This window comes from Triturus cristatus, chromosome 1_2 (genome assembly GCF_964204655.1).
Source record: "Triturus cristatus chromosome 1_2, aTriCri1.1, whole genome shotgun sequence".
Taxonomy (NCBI): Eukaryota; Metazoa; Chordata; class Amphibia; order Caudata; family Salamandridae; genus Triturus; species Triturus cristatus.
In genome coordinates this window covers 1107096413-1107115170 of record NC_140580.1, presented here as the reverse complement: position 1 = coordinate 1107115170, position 18758 = coordinate 1107096413, and the positions used below count along the sequence as shown (strand labels likewise).

General features: G+C 43.0%; 1 protein-coding gene across 4 annotated transcripts in view; it reads left to right on the top strand.

The window, feature by feature from the left end:
• DENND1A (DENN domain containing 1A) overlaps positions 1–18758 on the top strand; it is a 1317400-nt gene that overhangs the window by 220045 nt on the left and 1078597 nt on the right. For all 4 annotated transcript variants that reach the window (XM_085613741.1, XM_085613740.1, XM_085613739.1 and 1 more), the window contains exon 3: positions 14807–14850. In XM_085613741.1, coding sequence (XP_085469867.1) covers positions 14807–14850 — 44 coding nt within the window. The remainder of the gene's footprint in view (positions 1–14806; positions 14851–18758) is intronic.

Here is an 18758-nt window from a genome sequence, read left to right as displayed (position 1 = left end):
TGTGAACTATACAAAATAACACTCACTCCAGCCTGCAGGTATATCGCTGCCTGTTTTTTTTTTTTTTGTTTTTTGGTCCCTTTCCTGTCTCTTAGATAGAAACATTATTTTTCCCAAGCACGTTCTTACCGGTAAAAAGCTGGTACGTGGCCGTCTGCGTTAAAAAAAAAAATGTCGCTTTCATTTATTGACGTCAGGAAACATTGAAGAAACTTTTCAAACTGTGCCAAGAGGTTTCAAGTTATTGGTTATGCCTTGTAATGGGGCAAATACGACAGTCACTGCGAGCCATGGTTTTGTGTGGCCTTTGACTCAATCTAAAAGTGTAGCAACTGGAATTGCTGTAGATGTCGTGCCTTGTTTAAGTTTATGTGCAGTTGTTACAATTACACCATTCGAGAACGAACAGCGCCCAGCAGGAGGAAAATATAAAATATAACAATTTCTCCCGATGCACACTTTTTCCAATGTGCTTTTTTCCACATAAAGATATAGAGCATTTCATAAACTTTTCCCAGACAATTTAAAGCGCAGTTAAATTCAGCTGACACCGTATAATACGGAGACCTTGTAAAAAGGCAGAGGCACGCTAGCGGACGGCTGCCAGGCGGAGCGTTCAAAGGAGCTCGCTGAACCGCGGGACACCAGGTTACGTACATGGGCCACGCTGGTCCTGTTAACAAAATATCTGCGCCGTTGCCATGGAGACCAGATTGTGTACAAGACAGCGCTCTCCTCCCCTCCGTGACCTCTTGTCTCATCAGGAGGACCTTATCGCATCCTGTTTAGAGTAAAATACAACTCTCCTCGCTCCAGTAATTATACTTCCGGTTTTTACAACGTCATGATTCGAACTTATCTGACTCCCTTTGAATTAAATATTCTTGCGATGTCTTGAAGTTATTTTAATATCGCAACAAAGTCCAGGCTATACATATTTTATTTAATAAATTATGTATGCAAGTAATGGTTCTGCAGTCTGGTAACTCGGGTGCATTTTTGTAACACAATAATTGCAAGGGACAACTGCTGCTTTATTTCATGGCGCTTTGGTTCACTCTATCGGGACACTTTAATACATTTTTTTCTTTAAATCGCCAATATAAATTTTGATGAGTACTTTCCATATAAAAACAAAGTAATTACGTTTTTCTTGCAGCGTTGCCAATTATATTTTTTTTAAATCCACCCAATTTTCTGGAAATCACATTTGTTTGCACGTGTGAAGGTTTGGGAGGCACCGATTTAGAATTCCTATTTAGGGGACTTTTTGACGTGGGCTACCACAGGGCCGCCTAAAACGCGCCAGAGCTCCAAACTGTCTGCCGCAAATGTCAAAGAATTGGCAAGCGCCTAGTGGACCACAGAAGCGCTAAAACTTTAAGGCAAAAGACCTCTCCATTTAAATCGACATATTATAACCAGATCAGGGTTGGGCTATCACTTGGGTACTGTAGCGCAAAGAAAGTCCTATCGAGCAGTGTATGTGAACCATGAAGCACCCGATGATTCAATCTGTTGTAAGTGCATTTTCGGGTAATACATGGCTGGACCTCATATGTGCAGTAGTAACCAATTAGGGTAGTATGACTCACAAGCCGTAAACTACCTGTAGCACATTGAACGGAATCTAGCACTTTCACACGTGGTAAATCAAAAACACATTAGTTATGACTGATGCATGTTTACTCTTCTGAATGGACATTCAGGCCTAAAGGGATCACAAAGAAAGCAAGATTCCTTCATGAAAAGTACAGTACAGAGGACTGCACGGGTCATTAACAACCCTCTCTGCAAGTTATAAGCCGGCACCCCTGGCGAGGACCTGTAATGAAGGCAGGGGTCATTAATGAGGAGTCTGGTCTGAGACAGAAGGGCTCTAATGCCTTCAGAAGATGCCACCGAATGTGGGCAGCACATTCTAAACTAATCGGGGCGATAAAAAGACACACAGTAGAATGCGGGAGTCGAAGGCCCATATCAGCCATTAATGGCCCTTCATTATTGGCCCTGAGTCACTTCATTGTCTTCAATGGAGCTCCCAACTTTCCAGTGTTCTAATACGCATGCGTAGCACTAAATGAATGTGAACGCAATACATATTCGAAATGGCCAGCTCTACCATTCACTACATAACTGCTTACGCAGCTACTCTGTCTTTTGGTTATAAAAAAGAAAGGACATTAATTGGAGAAAGAGAAACTTAACGTGAGCACTATGATTATAGTGGAGAGGGAAACTTCCCTGAAAAAGGATCGAGTCTTTTATTTTACCTCCTCATACTGCTGTACAATACCAATCCTCAGCACAGCACACAAGCTGGCACTTTGCAGTATTCAGTGTTTTGTAAAGTCCCATAGCGTGATTTACCTTTGAAACCCTTGTTACCTAATGTGTTTCAGCACTTTTGACATGTTGCCTTTTGACGGTTATGTGCTGCTCCCCTTCTAATATTTAGTTTCATTAAAAGTGTCTTAATCAGTGAATATGCTTGCATTTCCCTTTTTTCATTAACCTATTTCTTGACAATCAGAAATAATGGCATACTCATGCAAATCAGCTTCTTTCTGACAGTCTGTGGCGTGGATCCCTTTCTCCATGTCCCCTTTACACACGGCAGCTGAACCCCGAAGATTACGACCTTGTGGGTGCCGGAATGTAGTTAAGTTCGTAGGTGGTATGTATCCCCATTGATTGGACTGTGCAAAGATTGCCACACTCCAGCAATGGGGTACATGCAGCAGCAGCAGCACAAGGCATATCCCCACATATAAAACTCACACTAGGTATAGGGCAACAAAACTAACTACAACAAAGAGGGGGGAGAGAGAAGAAAATGTAAAGGTGGGTATAACGATTATATGGACGTAAGCCCTCGCTCACCCAAGGGTGACATGCTTCATCATAGGTTCCTCCAACACACTGGGACCACAAGGTACTCAGTATGGGCTACAACTTCCCCACAGGGAAGGAGCGGGATTGTTCTCAAGAAGCATGTGAATGTATACACACCTCTAAGGGTGTAGATGAGGGGCAGAGTGCAAAAGAAAAAATAGTGTGTGAATTTAAAACTATCTCAGTAGAGACAACCAATCTTTATTAAAATGTCCTACTGGACAGAATTAAAAAGCAACGTGAGCCGGAGTGCTCAGATAGGATCGCGCTGTATGCTGAGGACGCTTTACTCTTCATCTCCGACCCTTGGGTCACTGGGCCGCGGGTGCTCCAGATTCTGCTAGTGTTTGGGGAGACATCTGGACTATGCGCCTATCTGTCCAAATCAGTCTTGTTCCCCGTATGAGGTGAGCAGAGGAGTCAGGCTTGGGCTTCACAGCTGATTGTTGCCGAGGAGGGTTTAAAGTACCTAGAAGTGTATATCACTAAATGTCCCAACGAAGCGTGGTCGCGCAATATAGCTCCCATGCTCCCAGCGGTTCGTGACGAGATGACGGTGTGGCCCCACCTCCCTCTTTCACTACATGGCCGGTCTGCCATTTTTAAAATGGAGTCCTTGCCACGCTTGCTCTATAGGCTGCAGAACTATCCATATCCTATTCCCCGTCGTGGTTTCTCCAAATAAATGTGCTCCTGAACAGGTTCCTGTGGGGGGGGGGGGGGCTGTCCAGGTGGCCCTTGCGACGTGTATATTTAGTCCATATATTGTGGCGGGATTGCGGCGGCCGACGTTCGGGCGTATTACTGGGCGTCACAGCTCTTGGTGATCAATGAATGGTGGTATAACTCTCAGGCAGACCCAGCCTATGCTGTGGAAAGACTCTTCCTGGCAGATACCCCGCTACTTCATCTCCTATACAGTAATTCATCCTTGGATGCGCTCCCCCTAGCCTGCCGGACGGAGATTCAGATTTGGAGACGAGTGTCCAGGTCTATGGGTTGGTGGGCCATGTAGACTAACGCAACCCCCCTCTGGCAGGGATCACACCTTCGGCCAGTTTCGACCCTGGTGGGGTTCCGCAGATGGGATGATATAGTGATATCTACACTTGGAGCTATAATGCAGGGTCCACGCTTAAATCCTTCCAGAGGCTGCAGGAGGAGTTTGACCTACACAAATCCCAGTTCCACAGGTATCTACAGCTCCGCCATGCTCTGTTTCCCCTGATACGACACCTCAAGTCGTTATCCGAATTTTACCCAATGGAGGGTAGACTGTTAATGGGCGATCTGGGGGCCCACAAAATTCTTCAAATGTATCAAACACTCACTACACACTCCAAAAATACCATACATCGGACCCGGGCGGCGTGGGAGGCGGACTTACCGGCCCTGACAGATGATGATTGGAACTAGTCACTGGCTAGCCCCAGGTACTCTGCTGTTTTCACTAGATACCGGCTGATCCAATTTAAGTACCTCCACAGAATATATTACACTTGCCCCCACCTCTGGAAGATGGGGGCCATCAGTCCCCCTTGTGCCTCCTCTGTAACTCCAATGAAGGGTCGTTTCTCCATACCATTTGGAGCTGCGGGGCACTGCAACACTTCTGGTCGGGTGTGTTGTCTTGCTTGGGGCGGATACTGACGTGCAACATCCCAGCAGACCCTAGGCTGACACTTCTGCACAGCACAGAGGACATCGGGGGGAATAGATACAAGAGACACCTCTTACTCTTGGGCCTCACGCTAGCCAAGCGGGACATTTTACAGCACTTGAAGGCTTCCTCTGCCACCGGTGTTGCGACATTGGAAAAAGGCTTTAGATAAATGTATGTCGGCCGAAATAGCGGTGTTTCAGGCAAAGGGCTGTCCACAAAAACACAGGAGGATCTGGGCCAGGTGGGCTAAATATTGGGGTATTAACCTGTCTCTCCTTACGCAGCCAGCAAATCAGGACCCTCTTCAACGGCTGGTAGTGAATGACACGCCAGTTTGATGCGTTCGCTCGTCATGGATGTGGATGGAAACTCCTTTGTTGTATATATATCGTGCTTCTCATGGGATGTATGGTGCGGGGTTGGGGTGTAGGAGGTGCGGGTTGTTCGGTCTGATGTTCCGCAGACCTCCTGGGGGAAACTTTCCAGTACCTACAGTCTTTACAATCTGTCATGTACATGTATGATGCTTATTGGGTTCTGCCCACTTGGTACTACAGAAAATCAATACAATCTGTTGTTAAAAAAAAAAAAGCAACGTGAGACAGAGTTGTAGATATCTACACTGTGTGGTCAGCATGTTTCTGCCCTAGATGACAAAAAATTGTTCAGGGCATTAATCAGGACCATATGTCTAGTCACTCTGCTAAAAAAGAGTGCTTAAATGATAAACATACAAATACTCAGGATAGTAAACTTCGAGACCAACCATACGCAATTGTCGTAAATAATTCGGAAGGTCGGGAGATCCTAATAGTACTGTATATGAGAAGACTCAACCAACTCCAGAGTCTTATCACAAGCAGACCCTCTAGGTGTGTCTGTCTTGTGGCAAGGTACGACTCTGGAAGGGAGTAAAAGCCAGGACTCTGATGAAGCCTTATATATGAAGGCAACCTTCCGAATTGACATATGGTCCTGATGAATGCTCTGAACAATTTTTTGTCATCTATGGCAGAAACATGTTGACCACACAGGGTAGATACCTATACCCTGTCTCACGTTGCTTTTTAATTCTGTCCTGTAGGACGTTATAATAAAGATTGGTTATCTCTACTGAGATAGTTTTAAATTCACACACTATTTTTTCTATTGCACTTTGCCCCTCATCTACGCCTTAGAGGTGTATATACATTCACGTGCTTCTTGAGAACACTCCACTCCTTCCCTGTGGGGAATTTGTCACCCGCACTGTGTACCTTGCGGTCCCAGTGTGTTGGAGGAACCCTATGATGAAGCATGTCACCCTTGGGTGAGTGAGGGTTTACGTCTATATAATGGTTATACCCACCTTTAAATTTTCTCTTCCCCCCCCCCCCTTTTTTTGTAGTTAGTTTTGCAGCCCTATACCTAATGTGAGTTTCATTCAATCCTGGAAGAGTAAAGGATGGATTAGTACCTTCTTTTTCTGTACTATACATTTCCCTTGGCCCTCCATGTGAGAGACATATCCCCACATATGTCATGCATGTGTGTCGTATCACGTTTCCTGTGAGTTTGTGTGTACTTGCAGCGACATATTCAAGAATATGTGCACCACCATATATGAGACCGATGTGATAGCAGAGGTTATATCGTAATACTGCAGGGGGAACATTCCCGGCATTGCCGGTCAGAATCGGATCGCACCCCAACGGTCGGTCCGACTGACATTGTAATGAGGCCCTATGACATCCCCATTAAGAAACAGAAAAGGTGGTTGGGTAGTGCTATGTGTCCCGGATTCATTTAATTATGAATGAATACCGGGGGTCCGTTACGTGCATAGACGAAGAAGGCAAGCAAGACATGGCTCTGGGTTTCAATCGCTCTGCAATTTGCATGTGAGCTTGGTTGCAGCCTCTGATCTTGGTGTCTTACAACACAGGCTATATTTAACACCTTTCATTATGCAGTGTTTAGTTTCATATGGATCAGAGATGTGGTTCAGCAGCGAAAGATGCAGTGTATGAAATCCTCCCTTATGTCCCAATACTTGGAGGTACGCTTTTTTGTTTACATTTTTTTTTATATCTTAATATTTTGGACGTCTGTCACTTCTCCAACAATCATAACTGTCCCTCCTGCATCTTAGCTGATTTACCTTCTGCCATAAATGTAGTTTTCTTAATTCTGACACCTGATCACCCAGTATTACAGACAGTGTAAGGGCAAAGGGGCTGGGCCCCGCATGACCTGTTGGATGTTTTTGTTCTACAGAAGAAATATTATGTCTTGGAATTCATTATTAGCATGCATTTGCTATACATTCTCCTAGTTCAAACAAGACAGACCTTTGCACAAATTCCAGCCCTTAACACAACCTAATTGTCAAAGGGAGTTCATTTTTGGCTAATATTGGGATGTAACATAAAACATATATTAGATCTTCCTCTTCAAGGCTTAGATTGATCTTGGGCGAAAAGCCTGGCGGTGTAGCATACAAATTAATTGTACTATTGTACAAGTTTTCTTTTATTTGTGTTTTTTAGTTCTTTGGAATAGTCTTAACTATTCTGTAAATTCAGGGTCTACGGCAAAGTCTAGACTATATTCATTATTACACCTAGACAGGGAAATTCAGATGGAGCTGGTTGGTAACTATTTGATCCCCAAGTCTGCACCTTTTTGTCTAACTGTTTACTACCTGATGTCGAAGTACAGAGAGTGCCGCTCTACTCTGGTGTCCATAGGACCAGTCATGAAAGAGGTGTCTATCTGGATTTTAGTAGAGCATCCGATTTCATTTTTGGTAAATTGAATCACCTCTTTGGGTGTCTGACAGGAGTGCCCCATGGGCTTATCTTCTTGTACTCCAAGGCATGAGCAGTTTCTGTTATGCCCTACATTCATCTCAATCTGCCTTCAACCTCCCCTCCAATGCCGAATTTGAACCGATGTAAATGTCAGCTTTCCCCTCTCATTCAGGGTGGCTTTGCTGACATAATCTAGTACAGCAGACAATCCGAAAAGATTGCAGAGTGATGTTTGCCACCTAATTCTACTTTCAGATGATGGTGACTCTTGTGTGCTCTTGTGAAGAGAGCTCAGGTTGTTTCCTTGTTTTAATACAGAAAGCATTACTTAAAAAAAAACAAAAACGAGAAAGTAACCGAGGCATCTTGTAGGCCAAGAAAAGCTTTACATGAAGCTGGAAGATCCTCCATTGAATCTGTTGAGCGATTCCTTGTTAAGTGACTTACTTTCCCTGCATGCTATGCACAGAGTTCAGAATTGTACATATCAGCTAGTCTACCTTTAAGCAAATACAAAATGACTCAGTATCATTGAATCCAAGAAATACGTAAGCCAGAAGAGTGGAGATAAAACGAGAGAAGAAAGACAGTGGGAAAGAGAAGCGAAGTATGGAACTTTCTGGCAAAGGTAAAAGAGAAGAAGTTGTTATCGAGAAGTAGAGTCTTCCTGTGCATCACAATAAGGTCCTTCAAGGAAGTCGAGCTGAATTTTTAATTTTGACCAGAGATTACCGCTCCTTTCCATTGATGGACTTCACAGATGTGAAGTCCAGGCATTTGGAAATTGACCTCACCTCTAAGGTAAAAGCTTCTACTTTCTGTGTGACTTTCTGCAAATGGTTGCCCAGTAGAACTATGGCCATGAATGAGTAGCTCATATGCCATCTTCTTCGAGGTACTAGGAAGCAGAAGTAGGTCCAAGACTAACTTCTTTTCATTTCAGTCACATTTGCAAATTCCGTTACCTTCATTCCTTCCTCTATATCCCAGTCTTCTCTGAGTCCATAAGATAAAAAGCAAGCCAATGAATGAATGAATAGGGTAGTTTATTAGTCAATTAAAACCATAAACATTACCAATACCCTCCTCTCTACTTTACCGGTAAGGACGGGCTCTCTAGGTTCTTATGGTTGGTGCCAGGAAGGGTTGCATGCTTTGGATGGGCATTCACGGTACTGCCTGTACCCAACATCACATCTATACCATGGCGGCCAGATAAGCCAAGGTTTCAAAGTTCCAACAGTACCACTCCCCACTATCATGATTTCGACGGCTGGGGCAGGTCCTATGATTCTAAACTGCACTTTGTAGGCAGTTTGGGCCCTTAACGAGCAATTCCCACACCTGGGAATGAGACACTTGGAACACAGGGGCACATTGTGGAGGAACATTTTTTCCCGCTTTTCTTCCAGATACACAAATTGGATCTGTTTGCCGAGGCTGCGGCCATGATGTTGGCATTAGCATAGCCCTTCCAAAGCAGGCCCTCTCGGAACAGTAAAGCAGGGGTGCAGACCCACCTTCCTACTTTTCATTGGTCTTTCAAAGAATTTAGGTGGAGGTTTAGGGTCTGCTTCTGTTAGTAGCCTCGCCTTCAAACTGTTTTAACTATGGATTATGATGGTTGGGGCGACAGCATTCGATAGGATCCTTACCATTTAGTAATACAGTTCAAATTTGAATGTTACTGTGATTCAAGGGTCCTAGATGTTGGTCCAGGAGGACTGGACCCATAACAGGTTGTAAGGATAAGAGCTTTGTAAGTGATCCCTACTTAGTCGCAGTATATCTAAATTTACAGGAGGTGGATTTTGTGAATATTCGTAATGTTCCGATCGATCGTGGACTAAAGCTGGAAATATTTGGTACGATAACCACAGGGTTGATGCCTGATATGTGAGCTATAACTTAGACCACGTTGGAAGAACATGACGTGCGCCTGACCACCAGGAAGAGACGTAAAGTGAAGCGTAAAGTAGGCAAAGATAGTAGGTAGAACTAGGATCCTGGGAAAGATGGACAACCAGTGCTGTAGGAGAAGAGAGCGGAGCCGGGCAGAGTTGAAGAGCGCCCTGTACGCGCTTGAAGACTAACTCTCCTTAAGACTCGCGCAGCAGGGATATAAATGCTGATATTCCCAGATTAATACATGAACCTCGCTGACTTTGAAACTTCAGGATGACAGGAAGTTATTTTTTAATGCTGTCTGTCGAGCAACTGCTTATCTGTCAGGCCCCTGCTTCTCATACTCCTCTTTCCTTTTCATCCCCCATCAGAATGTATTCCTCTCACTCCAGGATCTTCTTTACTCGTTCTTTCTTTCTTTCTACCGAGAGCCTCTAAACTCTCTTCTTTTTTCTTTTAACTTGTAAAAATGCTTTAAACCAAAGTAATGTCAGTTTGTATTCACTGCGGCCTGGATGATTTCTATGCCTAAGTGATCTGCATTTCTGGTCGGCAAGTGTTGAGAGAGAGCAGAGCACATCCCACGTAAAACATTATATGCAATGTATATCCATTCCTTAACGAAATGTCTACATACATGTCTTAAGCTAAAGCTCGCTGCGCTCTTTTTCATGGAAAACTGAAAAGATTATGCAGCCCGTTTGTGTTGACAGTATATTGATTTAAACATCCTTAAGAGACTTCCTCAACTTATTGAAAGTCCCTCTTGTAAAACATCTGAGGGTGCGAAATGTATTCCTGATTCAGAAAGCTGAAATGTCCTGATAACATTATATCATTGATTCTGCTGCCCGTTAGAAACAAGCATTGGCAGAGCTAATAGGTCGCAACTTTGGAACATATTGACTTTGTACATGGCCAGAAACCATTGGCCACATCCATGATGCTGTGCATCATGGCTAAAGAAAAGACACTGAAATAAAAAGGGGGGTGATGAGTCTTCTGTTGTCTCATTTTGTTGGCACGCACACCCCGCATAAGAAATGCGCATAAGAAATGATGAGCAATTTTTTTATTTCCCTTTTTTTTCCCCCCTCCAGTTTATTGAGCTGCATCTATAAATACCCACAAAATAAGTAGCACAAAAGAAAGATGTATATCATTCTACAACAAAAGTCTTTTACAAATGTCGGCAGAACAAGAGCTAGTTTATAGCTGCATTGGCCGTGCTGGAAGTAATTTGTGGACAAAATATTGACAAAAATAAATACATGCGCCCTTTTTAGCATACTCATGCCGAAAAGCGTAGCATCACCAAGCTGAGCATCATCAAGAAGAGAGCAACATAATTACCGAGTTAATAATTTGCTGCAGGCTCCGATTTCAACTGGCTTGCCGCCCCAATATGAGTACAGAAGTGCATGTTGGGGGGAGCAACACGGAGGGCGCAAGTGCGGGGAGCAAAACGGAGCGCGCAAATGCGGGGAGCAATATCGAGGGTCTGAGTGGGCTAAAGCAACACAGGGTGTGGTGTGGGGGAACTGAAGCAACACGGAGGGGGTCAGGACGAGAAGCAACAGGGGAGTGAAAAGGAGCGCATGAGTGTGGACAAGAAGCAACTGGCAAGAGAGCAATGTGTAGTGCTCATTGGAGGAGCACATGGGTTAGAAAGCAACTGGGAGAGTACACGACCGCGAGCACAACATGGAAGGAGGTGGGAGAAGTACCCTAGTGACAAAGAGCATCATGGAGTGCAAGGGAAGAGAAATAAGTACACCAGGGAGACATCTGAAAAACACATGCACTCTCATGGAGTGCTTAACCTGAAAGAAAAAAGTAGTGCTTGATAAGCAAGCAGTAAAGCGTTGAAGCCAGCCAATCAAAAAAGATGGTAAAGTGGAATATGCTCATGGGAGGGACAAACACGAGATTGACAAGCTGGAAGATTAATAAGAAGTAGGCAAATGAGAGTGACAGGAAGGCCAACCAATGGTAAGCAATGGGTGGTTTGAAAGCACCCCTGTATGTTCTTGGTAAGCCCACAATATGTCTCTCAACAGACTGGGCATGAGCTCTTTAGTAGGCAGGACATAAATACACTTGCCTGTTCAAATTGTTTTTCAATCAGTATTTCTCTAAATATTATGAGAAGTAACAGCACGCTAGCATGCCCTTTGTTCACTATTTTTGTGTGGGACACGGGTTGTCATCTGGGTCAGTAATGTAAGCAGTGGACTTAGTGCATGCTCGAAAGTTGTATTTAGCAGCAAAAAATATTGCAGTGATGAGGAACGTAAGAGTCCAATGGATAGCAGATACATGCACTGCACTTATTATCAATACTAGTACTACTCCTACTACTAATACAACATTTATAATCACTACTACTCGTACCACTAATAAACGTCCTATTACTTAGTAGTACTGTGACCACATTACTTGCCACTATTGGTACGATTCTGCTGTGAATGCTTGCACCATCCACAGTGCTCCACATAATGGCATTAGATGTTTTTTGCAATTGTTGCTGGTGCTAGGATCTGCAGTGACCGTTGTACTGACACTGTAACTATTGCTATTTGTACGGACACTGATGTAGTTGTAGTTAACCATCTACTTGTAAAAATAAAACTACTAATACTAGTTGTATTAATGCTAATAGCCGTACTTATAGTATCTGAAAAAATAGTAATAGTGTCTATAGTAGTAGTGCTTGCAGTAATAGTAGTAGTTACTCTAGTTGTATACCAGTCTTACATCAGTAGTAGGACCCATAGTATGAATTTTACTTATACAGGGGACTAATGCTGGCCATAGGGATAATATCGATAAGCGGTGTTATCACTATTTGTTGTATTGTGGTACCAGCTTAAATTATGGAAGTATGATTACTCCTAGGTTAAGTTGTAGTTGTAGTAGTATTAGCACCATAAGAGTTAGTTCTTGTATTACTAGTTGAGGTATTAGAGCTAAACAGATTAGTTTGAGTAATGGTACCAACACTCTCCGTAGTATCAAATGCATTACTTTTAATACGACGAGTGATAGTAATGTTAGCAGTCAGATTATTATTAGTAATGGTACTAATACTCGTAGTTCTAGAGTAATTGTTCTAGTTAGACCCTACTAGCACTAATGATAATGGGGGAAGAGGAACATGTGCACTAGGTCATGTCACTTGAAGTGAGGATAACATTGGCAGATGTTTGTTATGGTGAAGCAAGGTTGTAAGCTATAGAAGCAGTATTTCGTAAGCTATAGAAGCAGAATTTCGTAGTATGTGAACTTTCTCGCCTAAAGCTCATGGAGGACTCCTCTTGGATTGAGGCTGCCATGAAGAGGTCTAGGATGCAACCTTTGGAGTTGATGGACTTGGTGATGCACTGTTTGAAGGCTAGAGTCATAAGGAGTGTGCTTAGCGCTTTTTCATCGTATTGATTGTAGAGTCAGTGGAAGATTGGATTAGAGTACTGACTGGAGGCCATGGTGGAATGGGTCTACATTTCTTAGGTCAAGTTCCTGTTGGCTCCTGTAGTTGTAGATCAGATAGGATAATGTTTGTGATAAAGTCCGTGGGAAATGGAATTTAAGAGCCCTGATTAACTTGGGTGTTGCTTGGTTGGTGAGAATGTGGAGTCAAGTAGACTTGTGGATGATGGTAAGTCCTTTTGCCTTTTGTTTTTGGTTTGTGTGCTGGATCCTGTGGTCTATGGGAATGACAGTGTCAAAGAGATGTGTTAAATAGAACATCTATTGCTGTGTGATGACGTTTGCTGTGTCTGGAGTGTGCATGACTGCTTTATGCACTGATGAGTTTTATCTCCCTCCCCGTTACCCTTTTACATTACCCCCTTACCCTTCGACACGCCATGAACCAACTGATGTAACTTGTAATTGATGTTTCTTCTGTAACAATGTGTAACTTGTAACCTATGTAACTTTCCTCATGTAAATCGCTCTGATATCTACGGGTCTAGCTAGCGCTATATAAACTCAAGTAAATAAATAAAAATAAATAAATTAAAAAATGAGCACAATTTAGTGGTTATGGTCTTGTGGTGGTGGGAGTGTGTGTGTGTGTGTGTGTGTGTGTGTGTGCGCATGCGCAAGCCCTTATGAGTGGGCTGTGCATGATAATTTTGTTGTATGGTTGTGATATGCATGTTTGCATGGTCTGGATGTGAGCGTGGGTATTAGGAGAGCTATAGTACGTGTAGCTTTAAAAGCAGACGATCTGCCCTAAGACCCTTCTTGGTCTGCACATGCCCCAACAGGAGCCACCCTTGCCTTCGTCCTCCCTTGTGCAAGGGTGCCCAGGTAATGGGACACCATGTCAATCTCTGAGAATACGGATATGGAAGGAAAGGAACACCAATTGTTTGGCCAGAACCACTGCATGGCACGGTTTATGAGGCACGTTTGATAAGATCCGCCAGTCTTTGAAAAGTAGATTAAACTAGTAATGATCATGTGCATTTTCTAGTACATACAAGTAGTTGGAGAGAAGCTATGGCTCTATTATTTTAAGTCAGCAGTCGCTCAAAGGCTCACTAGACGTGGTTTGTGCCCACAGTGGCCTTCTTGTACGATGTTTCTGCTCTAGGTTTCTGGATCTCCATTCAAGCATCTTTCCTGCCACAACAGTGACTTTGTCGCGATTGGTAGAATCGTTTTGACAGGGTTTTTTTTTCTGAAACTTATTATGGGTATAAAATGGCTGAATGTCAAAGCAGTATACATTCGGCCAGCGTAGACTGGTTTTGAATTAGTCTTCCGATACCCAGAGTCTGTTTGAGGTCACGTTCATCTGAGAACTGGTTTAAGCCTAGACTTAGATGACATTGTTACTGAACTAGTTTTCTGCTTTAAACTAGCGTTTGGTCATTTTTTGCTTAAACTAAAGATTAAGGTGTCTGTAGGTTACAAGGATTCCATCATGAAGTCTTATTCACAAACAGAAACGTGTGGTCTTTATTTCTATCAAAATAACTGCATTTCATGTTACCCTGTGTTATTCAACATTCCTGTTTCTTGAGCCTCAAATTTTGGGATTAAAATACATTGCCCCCCTGTTTTCCAAGGGTCTGCCATTGCCTTTAAAGCTCTTGGAGGGCGTTCTTCATCTACGAGTATTTGAGAAATGTGTGTTTAATGCAGTATGATTTGTATCAGTCGAGAAACATCAGAAGCATCAATTCTGTGATGTCGGCCATGTTGTGTTAGTTCAATCGTATAATGTGCAGTCGGGGTAGGTTTTCCCGCCTCAAAGCACGCAGCCCTTTCGTGGTTGATCTAAGGTCTGGCCTAGCAGCATCTAAATGTTAACGAGGGCGCTAGGTCGCCCTCGCCCCTTTTTTCCGTCTTCCGGGCAGAGGGCGGCGCGGAAGCCTTGAAGAGCGCTTCCACGCGCTTACCACCATCTCAGGTCTCAGCTGCCCTCCTCGGATCCCCTGCCAGGGCCGCTATCCTCTTGTGATCAAATATTAATGTGTGATTCTCTGCCTGCTCCCTAATCCAAACCCAATTAATATTATCTGTCAATTATTTACAGACCCTGAGGTGCGAAGGCTGTTCCCCGAGGACTACAGTGACCAGGTTTGGAATATGTATTTTTTTTTTTTTGCATGACATTTCTTTCACACCAGTTCAGAGTCGCATTGCTTTTTTTCCGCTGAAACAGACACATTGATTTTTTAAAGGGATTAGAAGTATTTGACAGTAAGGCAACCGCAATGCATAGGTCAATTATTGATCTCATAGCGGGAAACCGAACTGGAAGGTAATAGTTTAAAATGGCCTTTTTAAAGTCCTATTAGTGTGTGTGCACTGCTAGGCGGTGAAATGGAGAAATGCACCTCTAGTAGGGATTCTAAGAAAGTCTGGAAGTGTTTGTGAATTGCCTGTAATTTTTTTTTTTATCCCTGCTCGTTTTTTTCTGTTACTAACCAATTTCATTAGCAGCATGTAAAAAGCTAAACAAAACAAATATTTTATTATGAGTCAGTCGGTGTATCTTAATTTTGGGAATGGTTCAGACATGAGAATATGTGAAAAATGCATGGTTCATGTGTCTTTTAAAGAAAAGCTCTTGGAAAATAATTAAATGACACAAAAGTGAAAAAATGCAGTCTGTTTTCTGCTGGCTTCTTTGCATTATTTGATCGACTCAGACATGTTTATTATTTTCAAGTTTAATATTGAGACACAGAACGAACTCTTTTAGCTGGATGTAATCTAAATCGTACAGCAATGCATTAATTGACCTATTTAGAATCTTAGTGCTAATTAAATGCATTACATCAGGTTGAAAAAAGGTGGTACTTTCCCATGCCATTTCCCCATGAGTGACCAAATCATTGCGTAGTCCTATTTTATCATCTCTGGATAATAAAAAAAGATCTTGTTAAAAAAAAAAGAATTGAGTCTAAGTCACAGTTCCGCCCCCTCCCCGGCTGCAGATCGGCTGTTCTGTATCAGCTGGTTCTGTCTCCTTTGATGACTTGGGGTACAGTGGCTTTTGGGTGCTTATTGTCATAACCTTGGCTCCATCATGGGTGTCTGCCATTGCAGGAAAATTCTCCCTCTGGACCTTCATGCAATATGCATGAGCTGAGTCCCTATTTATTTGAAGGCTGGACCAACAAACATTTGGGCTCCCATCCAGAGCCTAATTAAGTTACACTATAGTGTAGTATCGCCCAGCAACCCGCTCCTTTGATTGTTACTAGAGAAATGGCATCCAGGCTCTCTGTGCAGAATAATACAGTGTGTCATATAGCGCTTCATGGCACGTCTGACTTTTTTAACCGCTGAAAGGAACATATTTTATTCAACCCAATTTAATGTCGCTAAAGAGAGAAATATTAATTTGGTTACTAGTACACATGTAATCTATTGCACTTTGAAACGTCAGAAAAGTTGTGTGAAGTGCTTTAGAAAAAAACCCAATAATTGTTAGTATAATTTGTGAGATTAAATGCTCTTAAACATTTTGCAAGTAAGTTCTTTGCCTGGATCTGAGCTTGAGCGAGTTGACTTAAATAGCACACTATACCTGGAAGGCCTCTATAGCATTGAATCAGTGAGGGACGTATTTAGGAGCGGTAAATTTTGCACTGTCTTTTGTAGAGGTTTAGCAAAAACCTAGACAAAACCCTGCCTAGAGACTACACCTACCCTCTTCCGTCTCCAATGTTTTATGAATGTTCTGGGGGGTAAATGGAAGTCCCTCAATGAGAGATTGCAGACATGCATTTCCAGTGGCCTGCAACATATTACCACTGTTGACGTTCTCACAGTGAAGGACATGTCCAGAATGCTGAACTTGTAAATGGCCAAAACGTTAGTCATTTCATGAACTTGTTTCACCAATATGTACTTTATTTTGTCATTTTATTTGGAATGAAAAGTACAGCACAAGCTTTTGATTCTGAAAGATAGTTTGCTGCCTTTCCTTGTGTTCTCTTTTTGTCTTAAATTTCCTGCACCAGCCAATTGACAATATTGTGGTGAAAAAGCTGTGGACAACTTCTTTAAACATGGCAAACTTTTGTTTCTAGTTAGCGGCATTACATTGTGATTTTGTGACCAGAGAGAAATGTTACACATGCAGAATGAACTTTCAAAATCGTGACTTTTGCTTTCTGAATATGTGTTGGTAGCTGGCCAGTGCAGGACTGGGTGTGCTGAACTCTTGGTCATGCTTGCCAAATTTGGGAACAGATGTCTGACAGAGGCCTGCCCGAGAGCTCATAGTTTTCAATGCAACAAACATTACACCTGTTTCCCACCCGCCACAAATAGGGTAATCTGTGGATTGCCCAATGTTGACAGCAAGTGACTGCTGAGGATTCAACACAATATGTACTAGCGGAGCAAGTACGTGACTTTCACATGCACTCATTCATTTGCTACCCTTATCTGAACTGATATTTCTCCACCATCCTTCTCACCCCTTGAGATCTGACTGTCTCTTCCTTGTATCTTTTCCAAAACCCACTCGGGCCTCGTCCATATATTATGTGCTTGGTCTAACTGTCCCTCAGATATGTAATGATTTTCCACCTTTTTCTCCCCCATACTTTGACTTTTTGAAATTCTAGATAATGGCTCTTTTGTACAAGTTGACAGGCCTTTGGGTACCAGTGCACTTTAAGTGTATTCATTTCTGCAGCATCTTTATAAACAACACTTTAGAGAGTATCTAAGGTTATGTGAGCAGCAGAGGGCACTTGCTTCTAGAGTTGTGAGTTGGAACATAAACTACTGAATGATCATTTGTTTTGGCAAGTGATAGACCACAGAAGAAGAGATAACATTCTTAGGCAAAATTATGTAAAGTGTCTAGCCTAGCAGTCTGGGCATCAAACATTAACATGGGGCAGTAATACACGGGCAGGGGGAAGTTAGAGAAGAACACTGTCTTTTTTCCCAGGGAGGCAGAAAAAAGGCTTCCTCAATTTTAATGCCCCCCATTTCAAACCACCTGTCCGATAGATCTCCACCAATGGGCTTCTCCCACAAACCCTGTGAACTGACTCTCTAGTGGCCTTCCCTGCATGGAGCAGTGGTGCTGGGACCATTCCATCCTAGTCAGTTTCTTTAAGACCCACAGGCGTCCAGTGTATGCCAGACTTCTACCAGCTTTAATGGACAAATGATGCCCTTACAGCACCTGCAGCTTAGTTCCAATCTGTATTTTCTTGCTGGTGGTGTAAGGAGTCACACTCCCTTTCATATGAGGCTTTAACCCCTTGCCTGTCCATCAGTGGTGACAGTCCATTGCTCACAGTGGCTGTGATTTTTCACCAGTGGGAATCCCTTCTCATCCACACTGACCATTATGTAACGAGCAGTCAGTACCACTCAATGCCAGACAAGATTAAATAAGAGTGATAGAATTACAAAGGTACGTAATACTCAGCGTGGCGTCAATAGTTGAGAGCTTAGGTTGATAAGGAGGTGTGAAATTACAGGAGTATTTAGTGGAGAGCTGCTGGCTGGGTTAGCTTCTTGCAAAGAGTACAGGATGCAGAGAGGAAATCCATTGTCTGATTTGGACATTATCGGGAGCTTGTATTTTGATTGATGGTTTACTAATAGAACCCACCATAGTGGGTTGTTAGAACTTGTAAGGTTAGATTGTATTTTTGTTACAACGTCGAGGACATTATAGAGGGACTGAAGCATCATCGAAAAAGACTCATGGATGATGGTCTAAGGATTCATCATTGAGGGACAAGTGGGTCATCTCCGTTTTCTCTGAGGCGCCCACCACGCCCTGTTGTGCCCACCCAATAATAGATGACTGAGAGTCTAATAATGAAGCCTATAAGAAGCTGTGAGGGTCGGAATAGGGTGAAGATTTCAGACCCGCCTGCGTTGATGCCTGCCTATCGGATGTATGTTATTACATCGCATACTAATACCACGCATACCAAAACTGTGTTGTAAAGGCTGTTCCCCGTGCCCATCCGTTTAGCCATTCACCTGTTCTCAGTCTT